At 39.5% G+C, this 24,665-nt stretch overlaps 3 protein-coding genes across 6 annotated transcripts; 2 read left to right on the top strand and 1 right to left on the bottom strand.

Annotated features, from left to right (window-relative positions):
* Nucleotides 1-14,452: 14,452 nt before the first annotated feature.
* LEA4-5 (Late Embryogenesis Abundant 4-5) lies at nucleotides 14,453-15,436 on the top strand. Its single transcript, XM_022038313.2, has 2 exons — nucleotides 14,453-14,626; nucleotides 14,860-15,436. The coding sequence occupies exons 1-2, from the start codon at nucleotides 14,540-14,542 to the stop codon at nucleotides 15,247-15,249; spliced, it is 477 nt and encodes a 158-aa protein (XP_021894005.1). The 5' UTR covers nucleotides 14,453-14,539; the 3' UTR covers nucleotides 15,250-15,436.
* Nucleotides 15,437-15,579: 143 nt separating this feature from the next.
* LOC110811793 (enoyl-[acyl-carrier-protein] reductase [NADH], chloroplastic-like) lies at nucleotides 15,580-20,359 on the top strand. Of its 3 annotated transcripts, none has more exons than XM_088208759.1 (9): nucleotides 15,580-16,179; nucleotides 16,286-16,677; nucleotides 17,093-17,206; nucleotides 17,416-17,639; nucleotides 18,409-18,528; nucleotides 18,754-18,805; nucleotides 18,912-18,963; nucleotides 19,069-19,126; nucleotides 19,760-20,359. In XM_088208759.1, exons 4-9 carry the CDS (start codon nucleotides 17,552-17,554, stop codon nucleotides 19,795-19,797), a joined length of 408 nt encoding a protein of 135 aa, XP_088064885.1. In that variant the 5' UTR covers nucleotides 15,580-16,179; nucleotides 16,286-16,677; nucleotides 17,093-17,206; nucleotides 17,416-17,551; the 3' UTR covers nucleotides 19,798-20,359. The 3 variants fall into 3 exon arrangements, with proteins under 3 accessions (XP_088064885.1, XP_088064884.1, XP_021894057.2); XM_088208758.1 differs by having other exon boundaries at nucleotides 20,002-20,359; XM_022038365.2 differs by lacking the exon at nucleotides 18,409-18,528 and having other exon boundaries at nucleotides 20,002-20,359.
* A 272-nt stretch (nucleotides 20,360-20,631) lies between these two features.
* LOC110811740 (non-structural maintenance of chromosomes element 4 homolog A-like) lies at nucleotides 20,632-24,550 on the bottom strand. 2 transcript variants are annotated; one of them, XM_022038302.2, is made up of 8 exons: nucleotides 23,975-24,550; nucleotides 23,566-23,640; nucleotides 22,722-22,974; nucleotides 22,517-22,604; nucleotides 21,853-22,069; nucleotides 21,679-21,770; nucleotides 21,311-21,406; nucleotides 20,632-21,199 (listed from the first exon to the last, which is right to left on the bottom strand). In XM_022038302.2, the coding sequence occupies exons 1-8, from the start codon at nucleotides 24,168-24,170 to the stop codon at nucleotides 21,113-21,115; spliced, it is 1,104 nt and encodes a 367-aa protein (XP_021893994.2). In that variant the 5' UTR covers nucleotides 24,171-24,550; the 3' UTR covers nucleotides 20,632-21,112. The 2 variants fall into 2 exon arrangements, with proteins under 2 accessions (XP_021893994.2, XP_021893993.2); XM_022038301.2 differs by having other exon boundaries at nucleotides 20,632-21,406.
* Nucleotides 24,551-24,665: the final 115 nt, after the last annotated feature.

Genomic DNA, 24,665 nt, shown 5'->3' on the forward strand with positions numbered 1-24,665 from the left:
CCGCGAAGGTGAACTAGCAGAGTCGCCACACCGAAAAATTTCACCACCAATAAGGTTCTATTTTTTGACTTTTTCGGTCAACTGAGACTCCTTAAAGTATTTTTTCGCAAGGATGGCTATAAAATCGGCCAAAACCGACCAAAACTAATCAAAAACGGCCAGGCTGAGGCAAACTACTGTCGCGAGAGGTAGTGTCATCATCGAAACCCTGAAATTGGCCAGAAAAAGATTTTTCACACCGATTTTAAGTTTTTGAGGTATTTTTATGTACGTGAAACGTGTTTTAATCTCCGCAAAAAAATTCAAAAAACTCGGAGACTGTCAATAGGTGCAGTAGAAAGTTTGATATTTCAGACACCGATTTGGGTAAGAATTCTTCACCTTATTCTCTGTTATGAAATTGAAGCTTAATAATCGATAATACGGTATTTTGTGTAATTTAGGAAACTTTGAGAATAATTATATATTACTAATGGAGCTGAAATCATTTAGTTATTTATTTGTCCTATTTAACTAATTAATTAAATTTACAATTTTAAATAGATGATAATATATTGGAATGGTTAAATGATTAAGTTGTACTTTTTTAATACATATATCTCTTCTCTTACGTGATTTACAGTTGATTTATGAAATTAAAAATTATTATGCAAATAACAAATTATTTGGTCACGTGAATTAATGAATGGTAGTCTTACTGGATATTCTGGGAGATGGTTGATATATCAGGAACATAGAAAATCCTACCGTGAATGTTGTGTAACGGCCCCGGAAATTTAAAATGGAATGTAAATTAAAAATATCAAATGCGGAAGCGAAGTCAAAATTCGATTAACATCCCTTACACTAAAACCAAAAACGTGCTCAAAATATAAAAGATCAAACTAACTAAAAGAGAAATTCGAAAGTAAACTATGAATATGACTTCGGAGTCTTTAGGCGTTCCCTTCGTCGTCTTCTTGCGGAACGGGCTCAGGAACGATGTCTTCCTGATCTGAAATGATTAAATAAGGAATGAGCTACACTAGCCCAGTAAGGACATCACGATATCTCACCGTCACAGAGATAAAGGTGGGTAGAAAACACAAAAAGACTAATGGAGCATAATTTACAATAAACTCAATTATCAGTAATAAAACTTTTTACCATTCACTTACCTCGGTGAAATTCATAAAACAATATACGAAAGCAATAATATTATCATCATCATGAAATCATATAAACTGTGTAACATAATACTCATCACGCCCTTGCAATTCAATCATTTCACAATTACTTTTTCTCATCCACCAGCCTACTAGTATCCATGGGGATCCATAGGGGTCCCGCTACCCGTTACCCTTAATACTTGTAATCAGATTCCAGGGCCGTCCCCATACCCCGTCCGGTATGGGCGCCAAAACTGTAAATCTCAATACCCCGTCCGGTATGAGGGTGAAACGAGCCGTCCCCATATCCCGTCCGGTATGGGCGCCAAAACACATAAGATCTCCATACCCCCTCCGGTATGAGAGACCACAATCCCGGTAGGGTCCCCTACGGACCCGGTCCGTCCACCATCTCCCCGGATATCTAGTCAGGCTGACCAACATTATACAATTACCCATTTACATATTCTGTCATTCTTCTTTCCCTCAATCATCATCAATTCGCATTTAGATAAGCAAAACAGTAATTCATGCCAAACAGACAACATACAGTATCGGTATTTTAGTCATTCAACCAATAATAATAAAATAGTAAAATATGCACACGAAACTATAAAATGAAAACATCAAACCTCATACTGCATTTAATACTAAAAATTAGATCAAACAAAAACAGACCAACATTGTATCAGACTCGGGCTCCATTGGCAACCTCAATTAATTATACATCTATAAAGTCTCAAAATACTGTTTAATTATTTATTAAGCTTTAATACCGTGATAGAAAATAGGGTGAGGGGTCCTTACTCGTTTCGGGGTCCGAACACGGCTTCACAGTGCGCCTACAGGCTGTCCCTAATTTTTCCTGAATTTTTCTCGGGGAACTGAAACGCACTACTGGTACCTGCACGTGTTCCAAAAAAATCCCAAATTAGGCCCAGGGCCCCCTTTCGGCCCAAATCGCAACTCCGGCACGGCGGCTCCGCCGTGCTCCGGCGACGGCGCCGCCGCTTGCGGCGGCAGTTTGCCTCGGGTTGGCCGTTTTTGGCCGAATTCGGCCACACTCGCATTGGTTCCTGTGATAAAACAACCCTACGGCCCTCGGGGGGCCAAAAATTTACGAAAAACCGAAGCTTACCGGCGGCGGTGCTCTCGGGTGCGGCGGCTCTGCGGTCAAGTTCGTGTTTTGGTGATTCAGCTCTGATCAACCTGTAGAGAAAAGAATGGTGATCACGGTGATATAAAGATTGCATTAAACGGAGTCCGGGAAGGGGCTCATCGGAGGCAAAAACCGAGAAGGGGCGCGGCGGCGCCGCTGGCTTTCGGCCGTGTTTTCCGGCCGTTTGGCCGGGATTTTGGCTCCGATTTGGCCACTTGGGAAATCAGCGTGAAAAAACGAGTCGGGAATATGAAATTTACCTCGATCGGAGGTCGGAAATCCCTCCGGTGCGGCGGCGGGTGGCGGCGGCCGGCTTCTGGTTCGTCTTCTTCGGTGAGCGGCAGGCGGCTAGGGTTTGTGGTCTAGTGTGGGGGTTCTATTTATAACCCTTTGCCCTTTTGATCTCAGCCATCCATTTTATTTTAATCTGGGTTGTCCATGCGATTAAATCTGGGCCGTCCGATCGCACGCTTGATCTGGACCGTCCGATCGCACGCTTGATCTGGACAGTCCGATCGCACGCTTGATCTGGACCGTCCGATCGCGTCTACGTGGATCGCCAACGTGGCCCACTTCGGAACGACGTGGTCTTGCCACGTGGCAGGTCCCGGTTGGCCGGGATTGCTGACCGGGCCTGCCGACGTGGCTTTTTTTTTTCGGCCCCTTTTCCGGGCGCTACAACTCTCCCCCCCTTAAAGAAATTTGGTCCCCAAATTTGCCCCATTACTCTTGATCAAACAGATGGGGATATTGGGCCCTAAATTCTGATTCCAGTTCCCAAGTCGCCTATCTGGGCGTGTGGTTCTGCCACATGACTTTTACAAATGATATTTCCTGGTTGCGGAGTATTCTGCTTTCTTGGTCCGTGATACTGACCGGTACTTCTTCATAAGTCAAGTCCTCTCGGAGTGGGAGCGGTTCATGAGCCAAGACATGAGAAGGGTCCGGATTGTACTTACGTAGCATAGATACATGGAACACATTATGAACCCAGGAGAGCTCAGGAGGCAGTGCAAGTCTGTAGGCAGTGGTACCAATCTTGTCTAAGATCTCAAAGGGTCCAATATATCTGGGGTTTAATTTTCCCCTCCTGCCGAACCTACTAATCCCCTTGAAGGGGGTGACTTTAAGAAACACCCGGTCGCCTTTCTCAAAGGCCAGGTCTCTCCTCCGGGTATCAGCATAACTCTTCTGCCTACTCTGAGCTGTCTGGATGTTCTTCTTGATCTTAACTATCTTGGACGTGGTTTCTTCTACCAAATCCGGGCCGAACAATCTTCTATCGCCCACTTCTTCCCAACAGATCGGTGACCTGCACGGACGCCCGTATAACGCCTCATATGGGGCCATGCCGATGCTTGCTTGGTAACTGTTGTTGTAAGCAAACTCTATCAGGGGTAGGTGGTCGTCCCAATGGCCCCCGGAGTCAAGGACACAAGCTCGGAGCATATCCTCCAGCGTACGAATTGTCCTTTCTGATTGCCCATCGGTTTGGGGGTGGAAAGCAGTACTAAGTGACAGCTTTGTTCCCATAGCTTGCTGGAAACTATTCCAAAATCGAGAAGTGAATCTGGGATCCCTGTCGGATACCACTGTTACTGGGACTCCATGCAGTCTGACTACCTCCCGGATATACATTCTTGCCAACTTGTCCAAAGGATCAGTCATTCTGATGGTCAGGAAGTGGGAAGACTTAGTGAGTCGGTCAACAATTACCCATATAGCATCATGTCCCGATCGTGCCTTGGGTAGTCCCGATACGAAGTCCATGGTGATATGTTCCCACTTCCACTCTGGAATCGGTAAAGGCTGAAGTAACCCGCCCGGGCGTTGATGTTCTGCCTTGACCTGCTGACATACCAAGCACTTAGATACAAAGTCGGCTATATCTCTCTTCATCTCATTCCACCAGAACCGAGGTCGCATAGTTTGGTACATTTTCGTACTTCCTGGATGCATGGCGAACCTTGAACTATGGGACTCCGTCATGATGTCTCTTTTTAACTCACTATCGTCTGGGACATACACTCTGTCCTTGAAACGAATCAATCCGTCGGCAGAGATTTGAAATTCTGAGCTCACTCCCTGTTATGCATTCTTCTTGTGGGTTACTAGGGCGGGGTCGACTGACTGGGCTTTTTTTATTCTTTGGATTAACTCGGGTTGGACTGCTAGGTGGCCCAAACATGTGATTCTCTTCAGGTCTCGCAGGCGAACCTGCTGCGTAGCCCCAATGGACCTACATTCTGAAACCATCAGATGGGCTAGGGTGCCTGCACTTTTCCTGCTGAGGGCATCAGCCACCACGTTGCCCTTACCTGGATGGTATAGGATGTCACAATCATAGTCCTTGAGGAGTTCCATCCACCTTCTCTGACGCATGTTGAGATCCTTCTGAGTGAAGATATGCTTCAAACTTTTATGATCGGTGTAGATCTGAAAGGTCTCTCCATACAAATAATGGCGCCAGGTTTTCAAGGCGTGTATGATTGCGGCAAGCTCCAAGTCATGGGTAAGATAGTTCTTCTCATGATTCTTTAGCTGTCTAGATCCATATGCTATAACCTTTCCATGCTGCATTAGGACACAACCCAGGCCCAGATAGGAGGCATCACTATAAACTGTGTACCATCCTGATCCACTTGGTAGAGCCAGCACTGGTGCAGTAGTCAGTCGCTTCTTCAACTCTGAAAAACTCCTCTCGCAGTTCTCATTCCATTCAAACCTTGCATTCTTCTTTGTGAGTCGGGTCAGAGGAGCTGCTAGACTAGAGAACCCCTCGACAAACCAGCGGTAATAACTTGCCATCCCTAGGAAACTGCGAATTTCCTTAACTGTCGTCAGCCTTTCCCAACCATGTACCGCTTCAACCTTTTCGGGGTTCACCGACACCCCTTCCTTCGATATAACATGTCCTAGGAAGGCGGTTTGTTTGAGCCAAAATCCACACTTGCTCAACTTCGCATACAACTTCTTTTCCCTAAGTACCTGTAGGACTTGGGCAAGATGATGAGCATGTTCTTCCCTATTTTTTGAGTAGATTAAGATATCATCGATGAACACGATGACAAATTGATCCAAGAATTCTCTGAAGATTCTGTTCATTAGATCCATAAAGATGGCCGGGGCGTTAGTTAGCCCAAACGGCATAACCAGGAACTCATAGTGTCCGTACCTGCTTCGGAATGTCGTCTTGAGAATGTCTTCGGCTCTCACTTTTATTTGATGGTAACCTTATCATAGATCTATTTTGGAAAAGACCTGTGCACCCTGCAACTGATCGAAATGGTCATCAATCCGGGGAAGAGGGTACTTGTTCTTAATTGTTACCTTGTTTATCCTTCTATAATCAATGAACAGTCTCAACGTTCCATCCCCTTTCTTTACAAAAGTAACCCCGGCACCCCATGGGGAAATGCTGTGTCTAATGAAGCCACTGTTTTGTAGCTCAATTATTTGTTTCCTTAGCTCTTCCATCTCGATGCGGCTCATTCGGTAAGGAGCTACCGAGACGGGCTGAGTTCCTAGTTGTAAGTCTATGGTGAACTCGACCTCTCTGTCCCCTGGTAGACCAGGCAGTTCATCCGGAAATATGTCTGGAAAGTCTCGGACTACTGGAATCTCTTGGATACAAACTTCTTTCTTGGGTTTACCTAGTTAGAGAAAATACAATATTAAGGGCACTGGGAATTTAGAAGAAAAGAATTTGCCATTAGGGGAAATCAGTACCGAATAATTTTTTTTTTTTATTAACTTGTAAATGGCTCCTCGTTGGGAGGATTAAATACAATCTTTTTGTTAAAACAGTCTATGGTGGCGTGATACGCCGCTAGTCAATCCATTCCTAGGATTACATTAAAATCCCCTGTGTCTAACCCTATCAGGTCTACCCTTAATTTCTTATCTGCTATCTCCACGGCACATGCCCTGTAAACAACCTCTCCTAGCAACGTTTCCCCCCCAGCGGTAGATACAAGCAAAAATGAATCAAGTCTATCAGGTGATATACAAATTTTGAAAGCAAGAACATGTGAAATAAAAGAATGTGATGCACCAGTATCAAACAAAACATGAGCAATGTGGCCAGAGATAGTATACATACCATGTACCACGTCCGGGTCTGCGTCGGCATCCTTCTGGGTAAGGTTGTAAACTCTGCCCTGGATTGGAGGCCTCCCTTGATTCTGGTTTCTAGGGCACTCCCTCGCATAGTGCTGGGCACTGCCGCATATGCGACAAGTGTTGTTGAGGCGGTAGCAGGGTCGGTCCCCATGATCCCTGCCGCAGTACTGGCAGATCTTCCCACGTGCTGCCCCCATAGCCTGAGGAGGGGTCTGGACGGCAGGTCTGGGCCTCTTACTGGGTTGGACATGCATGGTAGGCGCTGGCCTGCGGAGCGGGGCTGAGGGTCGGGAACTTCCCGCTAGCTGAGGGCGGGTGTCGAAGCTCCTTTCTATGATCTGCGCCTTTGCCAGGACTGCCGAATATGTCTCGAGCTCCATCACCAATAAGTGCTGTCTGATCGCCGGGCGGAGACCCCACTGGAATTTCCTGGCCTTTCGGCCCTCATCCAACAATGTCTCCGGGACATGTCGGCCCAGCTCCAGGAACTTGCGGGCATACTCCGACACTGTCATATTTCCCTGGACCAATTGAGCAAATTCCATTTCCTTTGAATGTTGGATGTGTTTAGGGAGATACTCCGCATGGAATGCAGCTAGGAACTGCTCCCAAGTAACTGGTACAGGCAGGGTGGCCCGCTTGAGCTCCCACCAGCGTACTGCCTCCCTTACCAGCATGTAGGAGGCAATGGCAGCCCTCTGCTCAGGAACTACTCCCAAGGTCTCGAAAGCTCTCTCAGTCTCTGCCAGCCAGTATTGGGCCTCTTCGAAAGAGGATCCCCCTGAAAAAGTAGAAGGGTTCAGTCTTTTGTACCTCTCTATGAAGCCGGGGTCGATCAAGGAGGGAGCGGGGTCTCGAGGTAGAGGGACTGGGACCGGCTGAGGGTTAACTGGGGGACCCTATGGTGGCGCCTGCTGATGTGGTGGGGGCACTGGAATGTGCTGTGGCGGCACCTGTTGGTACTGTGGCTGTGGTACCGGGTCGTGCCGCGGTTGTGGTGCCGGGTGGTACTGTGGAGGAACAGGCTCCTGCCGGGGTGGCTCGGGATCAGCCTGCTGTAGCGGGGGCTCAACCTGCGCTAGCGGAGGAGGTCCGGGTAACTCCCTTCTCTCCTCTTGCCTTCACTGGGCAGCTACGAGGGCTTCCACCATCTCATATAATCTGTCTAAATCCTCCCGAAGCGAATTATCTTGGGCCGCTCGGTTTAGTGGGGGCCTTCCTCTCCTCATTTCTGTGTACCTGCATTCACAAGGAATGGTTGAGTAACGACCAATCGGTGAGTATTTCTTTAAGGGACTCTAGTGTAAGGGATGGGTCCGAGGAAATGCGGCTCTGATACCAACTGTAACGGCCCCGAAAATTTAAAATGGAATGTAAATTAAAAATATCAAATGCGGAAGCAAAGTCAAAATTCGATTAACATCCCTTACACTAAAACTAAAAACGTGCTCAAAATATAAAAGATCAATCTAACTAAAAGAGAAATTCGAAAGTAAACTATGAATATGACTTTGGAGTCTTTAGGCGTCCCCTTCGTCGTCTTCTTGCGGAACGGGCTCGGGAACGATGTCTTCCTGATTTGAAATGATTAAATAAGGAATGAGCTACACTAACCCAGTAAGGACATCACAATATCTCACCGTCACGGAGATAAAGGTGGGTAGAAAACACAAAAAGACCAATGGAGTATAATTTACAATAAACTCATTTATCAGTAATAAAACCTTTTACCATTCACTTACCTCGGTGAAATTCATAAAACAATATACGAAAGTAATAATATTATCATCATCATGAAATCATATAAACTGTGTAACATAATACTCATCACACCCTTGTAATTCAATCATTTCACAATTACTTTTCCTCATCCACCAGCCTACTAGTATCCATGGGGATCCATAGGGGTCCCGCTACCCGTTATACTTAATACTTGTAATCAGATTCCAGGACCGTCCCCATACCCCGTCCGGTATGGGCGCCAAAACTGTAAACCTCAATACCCCATCCGGTATGAGGGTGAAACGGGCCGTCCCCATACCCCGTCCGGTACGGGCGCCAAAACTGTAAACCTCAATACCCCGTCCGGTATGAGGGTGAAACGGGCCGTCCCCATACCCCGTCCGGTATGAGAGACCACAATCCCGGTAGGGTCCCCTACGGACCCGGTCCGTCCACCATCTCCCCGGATATCTAGTCAGGCTAACCAACATTATACAATTACCCATTTACATATTCTGCCATTCTTCTTTCCCTCAATCATCATCAATTCGCATTTAGATAAGCAAAACAGTAATTCATGCCAAACAGACAACATACAGTATCGGTATTTCAGTCATTCAACCAATAATAATAAAACAGTAAAATATGCACACGAAACTATAAAATGAAAACATCAAACCTCATACTGCATTTAATACTAAAAATTAGATCAAACAATAACAGATCAACATTGTATCAGACTCGGGCTCCATTGGCAACATCAATTAATTATACATCTATAAAGTCTCAAAATACTGTTTAATTATTTATTAAGCTTTAATACTGTGATAGAAAATAGGGTGAGGGGTCCTTACTCGTTTCGGGGTCCGAACACGGCTTCACAGTGCGCCTACAGGCTGTCCCTAATTTTCCCTGAATTTTTCTCGGGGAACTAAAACGCACTACTGGTACCTGCACGTGTTCCAAAAAAATCCCAAATTAGGCCCAGGGCCCCCTTTCGGCCCAAATCGCAACTCCGGCACGGCGGCTACGCCGTGCTCCGGCGACGGCGCTGCCGCTTGCAGCGGCGGTTTGCCTCGGGTTGGCCGTTTTCGGCCGAATTCGGCCACACTCGCATTGGTTCCTGTGATTAAACAACCCTACGGCCCTCAGGGGGCCGAAAATTTACGGAAAACCGAAGCTTACCGGCGGCGGTGCTCTCGGGTGCGGCGGCTCTCCAGTGAAGTTTGTGTTTTGGTGATTCGGCTCTGATCAACCTGTAGAGAAAAGAATGGTGATCACGGTGATATAAAGATTGCATTAAACGGAGGCCGGGAAGGGCCTCATCGGAGGCAAAAATCGAGAAGGGGCGCGGCAGCGCCGCTGGCTTTCGGCCGTGTTTTCCGGCCGTTTGGCCGGGATTTTGGCTCCGATTTTGCCACTGGGGAAATTAGCGTGGAAAAACGAGTCGGGGTATGAAATTTACCTCGATCGGCGGTCGAAAATCCCTCCGGTGCGGCAGCGGGTGGTGGCGGCCGGCTTCTGGTTCGTCTTCTCTGGCGAGCAGCAGGCGGCTAGGGTTTGTGGTCTGGTGTGGGGGTTCTATTTATAACCCTTTGCCCTTTTGATCTCAGCAGTCCATTTTATTTTAATCTGGGCCGTCCGTTTTTTATTCAATTTGGGTCGTCCGTGCGATTAAATCTAGGCCGTCCGATCGCACGCTTGATCTGGGCCGTCCGATCGCGCCTACGTGGATCGCCAACGTGGCCCGCTTCGGAACGACGTGGTCTTGCCACGTGGCAGGTCCCGGTTGGCCGGGACTGCTGACCGGTCCTGCTGACGTGGCTGCCGACGTGGCTTTTTTTTTTCGGCCCCTTTTCCGGGCGCTACATGTTGCCTCATATCGGACGAGATATCGAGGAATGACATTTTTGGCGCTCATAACGGACGAAGTATGGAGACGACCTGATTTACTTTCATACTGGACGAGGGATTGAAGGATGGTATTTTTGGTGTTTATATCATACGGGATATGAGGACGATCGGTTAATTGACAATGGTAGATATTGGTGCACACATAGTGGGACATCCCTATGGATCCTCAAGGATACCAGTAGACAAATAAAAAAAAAGTTGTTGTTATTGGTCACTTGAATATGAGACTAAAATGTTATTTGAGTTATTGTCTCTATAGGTCGATGTTGGAAATTTCGTAACGGTAAAAATATGCAATAAATGATTTTCCTTATTATAAATGAATTTACTTAAATCAAGAGCTCTATTGTTTGTTTTTATGATTTTTACCAACATTCAGTTTCTGTATCGGTGAGTAGTGTGATATCTTTATTAGGATAATGTAGTTCACTCTTTTATTAACTATTTCCGATCAATAGGACCAAAACAAAAATTCCAATAAAAAAGAGGGTTGTGACTAATTCACCATCTAAATTACATTCAAAAGCTAGTGAAGGTCGTATTAGAATGTTCAGTATATTATTTTTTGTTTATTTTGTTATTTTCGTTTATTATTTTATAAGGGATATTGATGTAACTATATTAGGCATTCTAAATTATTGTGTAAGGAATGTAAACCTTAAACTATATTATTTTGTTTTCGCATTTAATTTATGATTTTATTTTATATTTTTTAAGTTCTGGGTCTCTACATGCTTACTAGTACTCATCGGGATCCATAGAAATGTTTTCCCTACTTGTAAACCGAATATCCAATTTACAATTAATCGGTCGTTCTCATACCCCTTTCAGTAATTGGCACTAAATATTCAATTGCATCGATACCTTGTCCAGTATGAGGGTGAAGTATATCTCCCAAACATTTATCTTAAGGGACTTCTTAGCTCCGTCCGACTGAGATAATGTTCATAATAGAGTTTTCTATGTATCGGGCTCGTTTATCATTTTTCTATGTACCCAGTAAGTCGTTCACATATAGATTTCCATCAACAAACGCATATTAATATCTCATATTACATTTACAAATCAATTAAATAACATTTATGCAGACAATATAGCTTATTATAACAAAAGATTGAGTAACCAGATAAATCGATAAAATCATTGAACTATAAATTAATAACATATATTATACAAAAATCAAACAAGCATGACAGTATAAGAAAATAAACAGGAAATTAATACAAGTATGAACTAACCAATTATGCTTCTACTAGTAATTTGTAATTATTTTTAGGGTTTTCTAATTTTTTATAAAAATAAAAAATTATACATCGTTAAATTTTAATTTACTGTAATGGATAATAAGGTGAGAGATTTTTACCCATATCGGTATTTTGAGAAGTTAAACTGTCTACTACACCTCTTAACGGGTACCAAGTTTTATGAATTTTGCATATGAAATACAAGATACTCGTCACATACATAAAAATACTCAAAAAATCCAAAATCGGTATAAAAAACTCATTCTGAAAAATTTTGGAGTTCCGACATGGCAGCACTGCCGTGCTCTAGCGCCGGCTCCACCGCCCATGGTAGCAGTTCACCTCGGTTATGCTGGTTTTAGCCTATTTTGTATGTATCCCCGCAAAAAAAAAGTATATAGGACTCAATTGGCCAAAATATAACAAAAAATCGAATCTACTGGTGGGAAGAACCTCCAGGTGTGGCGGATCTACTGGTCATCATTTACAGCTGAAATTATTTCTTCGGCTAACTTGTACAGAAAATGACGGTGAACACAATGATTGAAAAATCATGTAGAACGGGAAAGCAAAAAGGGGCTCTTCATAGGTATTTTGAGATTTTGGCCGCAGTGACTTCCCCGAATCTTTCTCGCAGTTTTTGCCTCATCCGTCGTTTCTCTTACTCCGATTTGCCCACAAAGGTGCTCGAAATTGAATTCTGAGCGGGTACAGATAATTTTTACCTTTTTTGGAGGTCAACAGTGGCTCCAATGCGGCGACGGTCGGCGATCGGTCTCATTCTCCAGTGTTTGGTTCTTCTTCACCAATACGGGTTGGCGGCTAGAGTTGGGTTCCCGTGTGATGTGAAGTATTTATAACTATCCTGGGTTGATTTGGGTCATCCATCACGATCGATCTTGTCCGTCCGATTACGCCTAAGGAGAAAATAAATTTGGATCGTTCATCGTGATTGATCTCAACTGTCTGATCACACATAAGAGGGCAACGAATCCGGGCCGTCCATGAGCGCAGGGTCTTTCCTGAGCCATTCGATCGCGAGACACGCGGATCGGTCGTGTGGCCTCCTGCGTGGCACCGACGTCAGTGTGCCTTGTCACGTGACGTGCTCCGGTTCGTCGGAGCTGCTGACTGGGCAATCTTACGTGGTTGAACTTTCTCTTGTACTTTGACCTCTTGTTTCTAATTTTTCTTTCAAAAACATCTATCGAGTCAAAATTTTTACTATTTTTTAAAAAATTATTTTTAATCTTGTCTCTAATTCATTTTTTCTCAAAATTTTACTTAAATAAAATTTTGAGTCGTTTTTCGATTACGAGTATAGCTTACTACGAGTGAAATATAATTAATTATATTATATTTACATAATTAAATTTTGAGTTATTTAGTACTTTTTATAATATTAAATTATAAAATTTTTTATAAATAATTTATATATTTTTAATTATAATTAGATTCCAAACAAAAAAAAAAAATTGTTGGTAAGTCAAAAATCATTTTTGTATATAGTTTTATGAATAAATGGCAACTTGAACATTTTGATACTATAACAAAAAAATTTAATCAAATAATAAATATTGTTCAATTTAGTATTAATAGTATATAAATAAGTTAAACACTATGTCATGTTGAATTAACTATGTAAATTTAGTACCATCAACTTATAGTTTATATGCGAATTTATGAATTATACATATTTAATGAAATTTATATTTATGAATTTTTAATAATATTACAATAAGTTTTGCAATTAAACTATTATATTCTAGGTATAAATTATTTTTCTTTTTAAATTGCCATGTTATTATGTTTAATAATGGTGAAAATGTATAAAAATATTTTTTTTAACTGTTTGTAGAAATAATGAGATATTTAATTGATCACATTTATTTTTTATTTTTTAATAAATATGTACTTTATATTATTACTGTTTAAATTTTTACATTAAATTATAACTTGATTTTTCGAACTAAATAAAATATTTTTTATTTTTTAAATAAAGAAACTAAGTTACATACTACATTAAAATAGAAAATAAATCCCATTTAATACATGAAAAGATAATTAAAATAGTTTAAAATTTTAAACGCCATTATTATTATATTATATTTTGTTGTTATATGATTTATGTATATGTTTTTTTCTATACTAAACGGATCCAAAATTTTATTTTTTATTTTCACAATGTCATGCAATTTGTTTACACAATTACAATTTGTAAGATGAATAAATAAATAAATAAATAAATATGATTTAATATAACATATAATAATATTAATATAAAAAATACAATTGTTTAAATAACGAAATATTTGTGTAAAACATAAAATTTTTATTAAATAAAAATGATAAATATGTTGGTATTATTATTTAAAATTATCAATTTAAAAAATAAAAATTCAATTGTTTCAAGTTATATTTATAATTCGAGCAAAAAAAAAAATTAAAAAATGCAGATTGCGGGGAAAATTGAAAAGAAATAAAAAGTAAAAGAAGCTTCTTTTAATTTATTACAAAATTTAAAACAAAACGGTGCGTTTTATCAAGATAAGATGATGACTTTTTCATTGGGAATTGGTCTCGTCCTGCCACATAATTTGGCTCTTTGACTTCTAATTATACGGTCTGAACTCCCAAGACTTTTTTTTTTTTTTTTTCCTGAAAAAAATAGTCATATTTATATAAATAAATAAATAATTGTTAATCAGAACAAATATATATTAAGTTCTAGAAAAAATATAACCATAATTCCCCGGAACGGCGTCGTTTTACAATCTGATACAAGTAATTACCGTAGGGAAGTATCCAACCCGAAGGCAAAAACAGATACGATTCAAACATCGAAGAGAGCGGACACGACACGACACAAGTCGCAACCGACAGTTCGTGTCGCCTCACATCTTCTGAACCGTGCATGTAACAATCCGATAAAACTTATCTAACTGCAAATCTTCCACGCAGTCGGGAGCATCGGACGCGTGCCCCATACGTGTCGTCGTACGCAATAAGGAATATTCATAGTCTCCCACGTGTCCTTCTCCAATACACGTGGCAGCAACCCAGTAACTCTAGGAGTATCCTGCTCTTATTACACGTGGCAGCAACCCAGTAAACCCGTTAGCCTATTTAGTGCATAGAGATTAGCGGTTAATTTCATTCGACGTAGAACAAGTTAACAGTTTTGTTTGGGTACTGATTACTGTTTGTCCGAAAGAGAAAGCGAAGGAAAAATGCAGGCTGCGAAGGAAAAGGCATCCAACGTTGCCGCCTCTGCTAAGGCTGGCATGGAGAAGACCAAAGCCGCTATGCAGGAGAAGGTGATTTAGATAGAAGAAATAGAAATCATTATATACTTTGATTAGTCGATTTTATTAATAAAATAATGTTGGATTAATTGGTAATTATCTTATGATAATTTAGTAAAATAACTATTTAAAAATATTCGGTTGCTTCTCATTAAGGCGATCGGAAATGTATGTTTTAGTTATTAATATATTAAAAAAAAAAGGAATAATGGTGGGGGGTGGCTGTTGCCTGCTGTGCCGTACAGGTGGAGAGAATGACAGCACATGACCCAGTTGAGAAAGAAATGGCGACCCAAAAGAAAGAAGAGAGGAAAGCCGAGGCAGAGCTCAACAAGCAAGAAGTGCGCGAGCACAACGCGGCGGCAAGGCAGGCTGGCGCCAACAAGGGCTACACGACGGGCAGTACCGGAACGACGACGTATTCGACAACGGGAACTCACGGGCAGCCAACGGGCCCGCATCAAATGTCAGCGGTGCCGGGCCACGGGAGCGGGCAGCCCACGGCGGAAGTGGTGGAGGGGACGGTGGGGTCCCACCCTATTGGGACAAACACTGGGACAGGCGGCACCACGGCCCATAACGCCCGCGTGGGAGGTGGTGCGGCAGGGTATGGCACTGGCGGTACCTATAGTTAAGACAGTGATGGGTATTTTGTCTCTGGTCGTGTTTTTTATTTTTCTTTTCCTAAAATAATGTTTAAAGGTCAAAATCAGCGTCGAAGTCAATCTATCTGTCTGTAGGGTCTTGGTTTCCTAATGTGTCTTGTAATGTTGCTAGTTTCCGCAGTTATTATCGAATAAAAAAGTGGCACATTTACGTTAATTTTTTCCAGAAAACTACTTTTAGATAGAAAAATGGTTAAGGCGGAATTGGACGTCTCCAAGAACCCATGAAAGTGTTATTAAAACCCTTTAGTCAAATTTTAATTTGACTCGTCAGAATTAAGAAATGCTTAATCAAATTCTAATTACATTTTTAGTTAAACGAGGTTGTCGTTTCAAATTTCTGTCTAAGTTCTGTGAATTCGGTCTAAATTCGGCGCATGGTCGGCGCGCTGGGCTAAATTTATAGCGAGAAAAGTTTTATAATCGTGACTGCTGCTTAACTTTCTTTCAAATAATACACAGCGGTCAATAATTAAATATTCTATTTAATTTAATAATAAAACAATTTAAATCTTCTTATTTGATAGGGTAAATTAGGAATTTTGCAAAAATACTGATAAAAATTGAGTAACTAACTAACTAATTTAAATAAATTATAAAAGTACAGGGTTTCAACTAGGGGCAGACCTGTCATTTCAGCTACGCACCAAAACAAACTCCTCTGCAATTCCTAACGCCAAGCCCAGCAGTTACAGTCATGCAAAAACCAACACCGTCGTCACCAACGCGAACAACTTCGATTTCATCGACGCATCATACACAGAGTACTCCACGTGTATCCATGAAAATTTCTGTACACATCCGTAAGATGGAACCACATCAACTCAATCACTCCCTAAATTTTATTCTTGTTGCCAAACAAGCCTCCAAATGCCTGAAACAATTTTCGGCGCCAAACAGGTCGGTTTCAGATCTTTCTCCACGACCGGATTCTTTTTGTAGTTCATGTTAAATTGTAGTTTAAATTTTTTGTAATCGGTTGATTCTTTTTCCATTTTCAATTTAGGTTTTCTTCTACGTGTTTCGGTTACACGAGCTCTGATGGAAACTTGTTACTTGTTCTCTGTGGAAGTAGAAAAGCAAATTCAGTCTACAGAGTTTTCTTGCTTATGAGAATTCCAGTGAATGAGGATGGCTGTCCCCGCGGCAACATCTGGAACATACGTGGAAACGACGATAACTTGCATTTCTTTATGCTCACAAATTGTTCTCTTCAATCCCCGCCAATTTAAGTTTGAAGAATAAAGCGGCGTCACTTACAATGTTGTCCTGCTCTGCTCACTTATCATTACGGCAGCCATTGTTGCAGACCTGTAAATTCTAAGAAAGTTGTTACCAAAGCAGTGTCTTCGTTGAACGAGGACAAGCCTTCGTCAGGATTGCCTATTGATTTGAGAGGTCATACATCTAATTTTCTTTGCCAAACTCTTCTTTTGCTTTGATGTTAAAACAGTAAGCTAGAGCTCATAAGGTGTCTTTGGTTAAATTTTCATTTAATTTTTAGTCAAATTCTACCCAGGAGAAACATTAGTTCTAATATGTGTAATTAAAATATGATTTGTGGTAAATACCACCATCCCCCTACTTTGATGGTATGAATTCAAGCTGCAGGTGGGGCGATGGTCTAATATTTACATAAACTAGTATGAAAGTCAAAAGTAAAAAGTGATTAGCAATTGAAAAAGAATTTAAACAAACTCAACGTAATTATGAACAATAGCTTTTCACTTTTAGATGTTCCGGTGAATAGTTTTGAAAAATTAATATTGAAAAGTCGAAGCTGTCTAAAAATGTATCAATCCAATTTTTGCAGGCAAGAGAGCATTTATTGCTGGAGTGGCGGATGACAATGAATATGGTTAAGCAATAGCAAAATCTCTAGCTGCAGCTGGTGCTGAAATTCTTGTTGGTACATACACGCTTGTATGTAAGTTGATATTAACAATGGAATTTTTGCAGTTTTTGATACAAAATGTTCATCTCTGTTTAGGCGCTTAACATTTTGGAGAGCAGTCTCTGAGAGCAATTTGTTCAAGCAATCCTTCGGAGAGGATTTAATAGAATCATTTTCTTTTTGGAAAAAAAAAAAATTCCATATCTCTCTAATATTTGGGATTCATTGCTTTACATTGCCAGATGGTTCTTTGATGGAAATAACCAAAGTTTATCCGTTGGAAGCAGTTTATGATAGCCCTGAGGATGTTCTTGAAGATGAAAGCATGATGATCCCAGTGTACTTTCTGGAAGAGAATATTTAAATCCTAGTCCAATAATGATGGTGATAGCCTTTATCTATTGTCTTTTGCAGGTGAAAAAAAAAAAACAAACGATATTCAGGGTCCTCAAATTGGACTTTGAAGGTAAATATTTTTGTAATCTCTCTTTCAATTAGAGTTGCAAGGTTTCTGAATGTTTTTCTGGAGAATTTTTGTCTCTAAACAAAGCATCAGACCCTAGTTACAGAAGTTCACTTAGGTGCATAGTGGCATTGAAGCCAATACAGGTTTGGACCCTTTTTTTTTCTTTTAGGTAAAAAAAGAAGTAATATTGAAAGGCTTTGACAAATTCTTTTGGGGATTTGGTTGTAAACCCAGTGAGCAACTTGCAACATGTAGATTAATCAACCTTATCCTCATATGAATTTCTTTAAAAAGAAAAGTAAGAAAGAAAAATCTTATGCTTACTTTTCCTTTTCCTTACCTTTTGAAAGATGCAAAATATAAATTCATTCCAGAGTGACTTCGTACTACCAAGTTATCAAGACTTGTTGGCCTTTCATATTTTCCATATTTCTTTTGTACCAGTGAAATTTGTGCTAATTTTTAATATTTTATAATAATTAAATAACTTTGCAGCGGTCACTTAATATTATGTAGTTATTTGATTCTAATTACAAAGTTACTAACATAACATCAAATATTAAAACATTACCGAGGGAATGCCTCCAAGGTAATGTACTGTACTGTAGTGGCACCCTTCTTTAACGAACTGTAAATTGAACACATTTGCCACTAAACTGTTGACATCCTTGTGGACTCCCTTGCAAATGGGCCAAGAGGTTTACTGTCAAGTCTTTAGTACTCGTTTTTTTTTTTTCAACATTCAAACACTTTCATGGTGCTTAAAGAGGGAAACCATTAGCCACACATGTTAGCAAGCTTCTTCTGGAGATATCAAGGAATGGATATCTTGCAGGCCCTTTCTGCCCCAACTTACTCCTTTATGTCATTGCTCAAGCATTTTGTTCTGGTAATGAATCTAGGCATGCTGCATCAATATCAATTTTCGTATTAATCTCTACAAATATTCAGAAAGCATTGGAGATTGCTTATTTACTGTTTTATAAGAAACTTTAAGATCTCAATTCGAATTTACTCGTTTGTTAATATAAAAATATGGTGTTTATTAAGATATTAAATACTCCCGAAACGTTAACCAACAGATCTTCATAAGCTTTGATTTTTTTTTTTTCAGCTGGTGCTTCCATGTCATTAACTTATATTGTATCTGAAATTATCATTCCTGGGTATGACTTATGAGCAGCAGATCCTTTGTTTTCTGTATATAGAATTCTGTTTATAGAGCTCGGGAACTTTTCTGTCATCTGGAGTAATCTGGTATATGTGTTGCAGATATAGTGGTGGCATGAGCTCTGCAAAGGCTGCTCTTGAGAGTAACACGCGAGTGAGTCTTATTTCTCTGCGTGTTGTTTATCTCATGTGGGTGGTTGGGGTGGATTTAGTTTCAGTCAGTGGTTGATATGTTTGCAACATTTTATTGATTCTTTAGGTCGTAGCTTCTAAGGCTGGAAGAAACCACAGAATTAGAATGAACACAATATCTGCAGGTACGAGAACTCTTTTTTTCTGAAAAATGCTATTTAAGTTTATTTTTGGAACAAACATAAAAAATGGGTAGAAATTTATTGGCAAAGTTATGTTTAGTTTCAATTAAAAAATTATGTTTTTATAAATTGTATTAGAATGACAAAAAAATTGATTTCATTTTTTGTTCAAAATTTAACTAACGTTTGTCAAGTTTATTAAAATTTATAAAATTCAAAGTTCTTAATTCCATTTCTATATGAAGTTTGCAAGTGTATTTTATAAATGGATAATCTTGTTGGATTTGTGTTAGTTTGTTATTGTGTTGAAAGAGCTGTGCTATCCCCATAACTTTCGTGGATATTTGGAATAAATAAAATTTATTTGCGAAAATCATTTCATAAACTCATAATGATTTTAACTACAACTCTGGACCTTTTAGGAAGTGATTTAAAATTGAGGTTGTAGATCATTTGAAGTAAAGTTGAGATAATATGTTTCAAACATTTTCAGTTTAACAACACATAAAATGCATCACCCAAACTCCACTTGAATTTATATGAAAACTCAATCACTGTGAGGGATTTTTCTTTCTCAACAAGTATAAATTTTTAAATAAATTCCATAAACTGAATTTTGTTACTCCAAACGCGTAGCCTTGGTTTCCATAGAAAGCTCAAATATCTTCAAATGAGACCACTTGCGCCCGAACTTGCACAATTAGAAACAGGGCCATCAAGAAACCGAGCAGCAGGCAATTGAATTTATGGACATGATGATTGATTACTCGACGGCTAGTGCGTTCTTACAGAAATAACTACCAGTGGGTTGTCTACTTTCCCTTTAAATCTCATTTTTACTGTAATTAATGAATATTCCAAGTAATGTTATTGAACAGAGGAGCCTTCCTTTCGTGTCTCGCCGAAGCGGTTGCATACGCAGACAATGGGCTTTAATGCAATGGGTGTTGGAGGTGGACGGCCCGATTTTTGAAAGCCTTGAGATACCGAAAGATAAGTAAAGATGATATGTGCAAGACTAACAGAATCGATATCTTGGGTTTTACACATTTTTTTGAATTTTCCTCCTCGAGCAACTCTTCTTTTTTAGTAAGTTCTCTTTTAATTGTGTGACAAAAGAAAATAATTAGATTCAGAGCACTAGTTTTAAGATGAGACATAATCGAACATTTTGGGTCCAGAAAATATTTATCACGATTCTATCAGGTTTAAGGCTAAAAGCACATTCTTCGGTCATTGTGATTTACTTACATTAAAATTTGGGTTCAAATCAACTTTTCCTATCAAATAACTCAGTATCTGTAATTTTATGATTATCATTTTATATAAAATCATCTTTTTTTTTTGTTCTGAGAGAAAACTGTTAGCATAGTATCAACGCGAACATACAAAAATTTCAAGTTACATAAATTAAAAAAAAAAAAAAAACAAATGAGTATCTGCCGGTTATAATCCTATTTCTGAGCTCCCATGATTCAGTGAAAGTTCAATGGTGATGAGAATAAAGAAGCTCAAAATGCAGCATTTTGACATATGACAAGAAAATTTACATAATCCTTAAAAAAAAAAAATTATCAAACTACAATCGGATATCAACAATTAGATTAATTTTTCTGGAAAACTTGGGTAACAACGGAAGGCAGACATCATTTCAAGGATTGCTATTTCACACAACCGAATATACTATACATCTCGGCAGGAAACCAACAAGAAAGGAGCAATGCCATGTTCCTATCGTCACCACCTGTTCGAAAGGTACGTCAGGTCTCATTTCCTTCTTGGCTTCCCCCTTTGACATCTATCCTCCCTTCTCCAATTAGATATTAGAAATGGGAACACACAGTGTCTAGTATCTCAAGTAAAAATATGTGGATGTATACTAGAAAAGATTCCCTACGGATGCCTATACAAATCCTATAGCATACACAACTCTAACAGGAAATTGACTAACTTTTGAACCAATCCAAATTCTGTAAAAGTCAGAAAATCTCAGACAATCTTACGCTTCCCTTTTCGAATAGCAGCAGTTCTTTCAGTATTGTCATTCTCAGGTGAGTTCTCTACCACCAATTTTTCCTGCAAAACCAAGCCTCGGTTCCTGGTTAACTTTCTGATTGGTGTTGTGGGAGCTGTTTCATCAGATACCTGACATACTGAATCTGCTTGACATTGACTCGATATGCCTACCTGATTCCGATGATCTGCTTGACATTGGCTTGATATGCCTACCTGATTCCGATGTGGCATGAGCTCCTCACCAGTTTTAACATAAGATGTCATCAACTGTAAATTCAACAAAGTTTTCCTCGTGTTTAGCGGGACATATGGAAAGCAAATTCACAGCAGTACAAAAGAGTAAGTTCCAAAAATCCAGCAGAATTCACCAAAACAATCACGGGAAGTTATAAAATAATAGCCCGTTTGCTTATTATGGCCAACATCTGTGTTAAAATTTAACGAGATATTAGTTACGTATTGTTTAATAGCAACTCTTTTGGGGAAAGCGTAAACTGAGAAAAAAAATATATATTTTACTAAGCATCTTATCCATTTACCTTCCAGTCCTTGAAATCAAATCTGAAGATGAAATGGCTATAAGCAACTTCTCCAGATGCAACAACACTGGCGCCAGGAGCATTCCTCGGCACTGACATTTGGATGCGGAAAATAATTTTAGAAAATTGTCTGAGCTTGAAAAGAAATGGGAGTGAGGTTGAAAAGGATCTTACAAACTAAATGACCGCCCTTGTCATCCACCTTTATTTCGGCACGCCCATCCTTGACCAAAAATGATAGGGCAAATAAATTTTCTACCGTTTGTGCAAAAGAATTTCTATTCAAGAGTAAATTTTCAAGTCTAACTCTCTTGTTCTTCCTTAAAATATCAAACATGATTGCCATATTTCTGTCGGTATCTGACCTCTTCTCTGTGACAGTCTCATCAACCTGCACAAATTTACGTATAGCCAATGTAAATATTAAAACTTAAAATTGAAACTTAACTAAAGGTGAGAGAAAACCCAAAAAATATTGATAATACTAATAAGTTAAAATAACTAATTAATCCAGATATATACATTTTACTACAGTTGATTAAATATAATGCTCCTAGAACTAGATTTCCAAGCAGATAAAAAACAAAATTGTGGATAAAAAATGGACAAGGGAAATTCAGGTAAAGAAGTTTTTACACGCTAAGACAGAAAGTAACTTTACCTTGACCTAAAACCAAGGTACACAACCATCAAAATGTATACCAATATTTCATAGACAGGATTGGGGAAAAGTTAGTGAATTACGAACTCTAACATGAGACTATTCACTGAAAATCATTGATAGATTCTGCTATTCTTCTAAGAAAGAAATTACGCAGATTGAATAAGCAACTCTTACCTCTGCAGGGCGAGAACTTTCTGTGGGTTTCACGTGTTTTCTCCGCACAGACTTTCGTTGCTTTACTTCAATATCCATAGGCCCAATCCTGAAGGAGTTACGTTGACAATCAAATATTTATTTGAAAAATCTAAAGAATAAATGCATCTAAATACAGATAATATGCAAAAATGTAACGGAAAGAGATTAGTTTCACAGCCATTACATGGTACTGCATCCAGGGCTACTCCTAAAAGCATGTGAGACAACAACTCCAATACTTCTCCAATCTATTAGGGTCCTTCCGTTCTCTGCGCTACTGCTTGGTCCACCATTTTGCCCAAAGTCTCTAAGAAGACAAGAAACAAAATCCGGAACAGTTATCCCTTCATTGTTTTGTGCCTTGACAGAAGTTACCAACGTGTTTGTAATGTCCAAGAGGGCCTCTGCATCTGCAACCTGTTCCCTTGGTTTCTGTACTGAAGATATAGACGTAGATTGGTTATATAAAATCAGAGTGAGCTCTAAAATCTTCTTGCATCAGAAGAAAAACCCAGGTACATAGAATGAAACAACATGAACAAAACGTAATATTAAGACAACAAGGCAAAATTTGCCCATTTATGATAGCTGGTACCGACTTGAATAGAGTCATATAGAAAATAAGAAATATAAAATGAAAGAACAAAAGCCGAAAATTATCTTCTCTCAAGTCGAGAGAACAGGTCTCCAAAGTGAGGCATGAAGAAACAAAAAACAAAGAAAAAGCATTTATTCTAAGTGGATGCCACAACCGTAGCAAGAAAAAAGGGGGGGAACAACAGAATCTGCAATCCACCATATCCACTTCCCTCCTTTTACAACTTTTCTGATGACAATTCAACATTCAACTAAGTACTTACTAAAGCTACCTCTAAGATCAGTAATTACATACATGTTGCAAAAATTTCGCAGGTTTCGAATGTTACATGCAATGTAAAGAGAAAAGGAAACTAAAAACAAAAAGGAAAACAAGAAGAAAAATATTGACTATAATAATCGTGTTAGAAAATGATCATATAATTCAATACCTAGCTGGTGTAAGCTCTCCACTTCGTTAAAGATTGAGTCAAACTTATCTTCTCTTACGATTTCTTCTCTTTTATCTGCACAATCAATTAACAAGGAAAACCTTCAAACTTCAAATGTTGCTGGAACAATTATTTTATCAAACTAATGTTAACTTAAACATTTTTATCAGGGGTACTCAACCAACTGCAGTAGTCTATTTCTCATGAACTAAAAATGAATTAAACAAAAAAGAAACAAAACAAAATGTTCAACATTCAGAACTTAAAATCCTAATTCAGAACAAAATGTTCAACATTCAGAACGCAAATCGCTCATTTCCACCACTAAATCCATAGACGAATAACGAAGGCAAAAAGACAATCCAAAAGACTAAGGCTGACAACAAAGAAATAAAACAAATTAAACTACCAAGAATAAGAGTCTTGAGGGCAAGATAGCGAGACCGAAGAACTCTACGATCGGCAACACTCTCATTGCAGGAATCGCTTGTAGCTCTTCCATCTTCACCGGCATCGCGCCCTGAATTGTTGTCAGGGTTGCTACTGCTAGTACCAACGCATTCGCTCTTTACATGTTTGACGACGGGTCTCCGGTTTCTTTTCATTTTCCTCAACGTTATTCTAGAAAAAAGAATGGTGAAGGAGCGAAACAAAGATGAATCAAGGAGTTGGAGGAACCGAAAAAAAAAAAAAACCCTAGAAGAAATTCTCTTTTTGAATTTAGGAGTTGGAAGTAAATAAACCCTAAAATTCAAATTTGGGCAGTGAGTTTTTGAGAAGGGAATTCAAGATTTGCTAAATGTACATTTAGTAGCACAGAGATCGGTGCTGTTGAAGTTTGAATATTTTTCTTTTTCCTTTTTTTTGTTCTTTTGAGAGAGAGATCCACTGCTGATTCATACAAACGGACGGCTGTGATCCATGAACTCGAGGGACTTCATGTCTGAAACATGTCGACGGCTGATAGGCTGTCTTATATGTTAGATGACTCACAGGTGAGTTAATCAATTATCAAGCCACCAAGTGAACTCGTCAGTTAGGAGTCCGCAAAATTCAGAAATTTTCAATTTTTAAATTTCGAATTTCACAAAAAAAAACAA

Source organism: Carica papaya, chromosome 8, assembly GCF_054855325.1.
Source record: "Carica papaya isolate Zhongbai chromosome 8, ASM5485532v1, whole genome shotgun sequence".
In the NCBI taxonomy this organism is placed as follows: Eukaryota; Viridiplantae; Streptophyta; class Magnoliopsida; order Brassicales; family Caricaceae; genus Carica; species Carica papaya.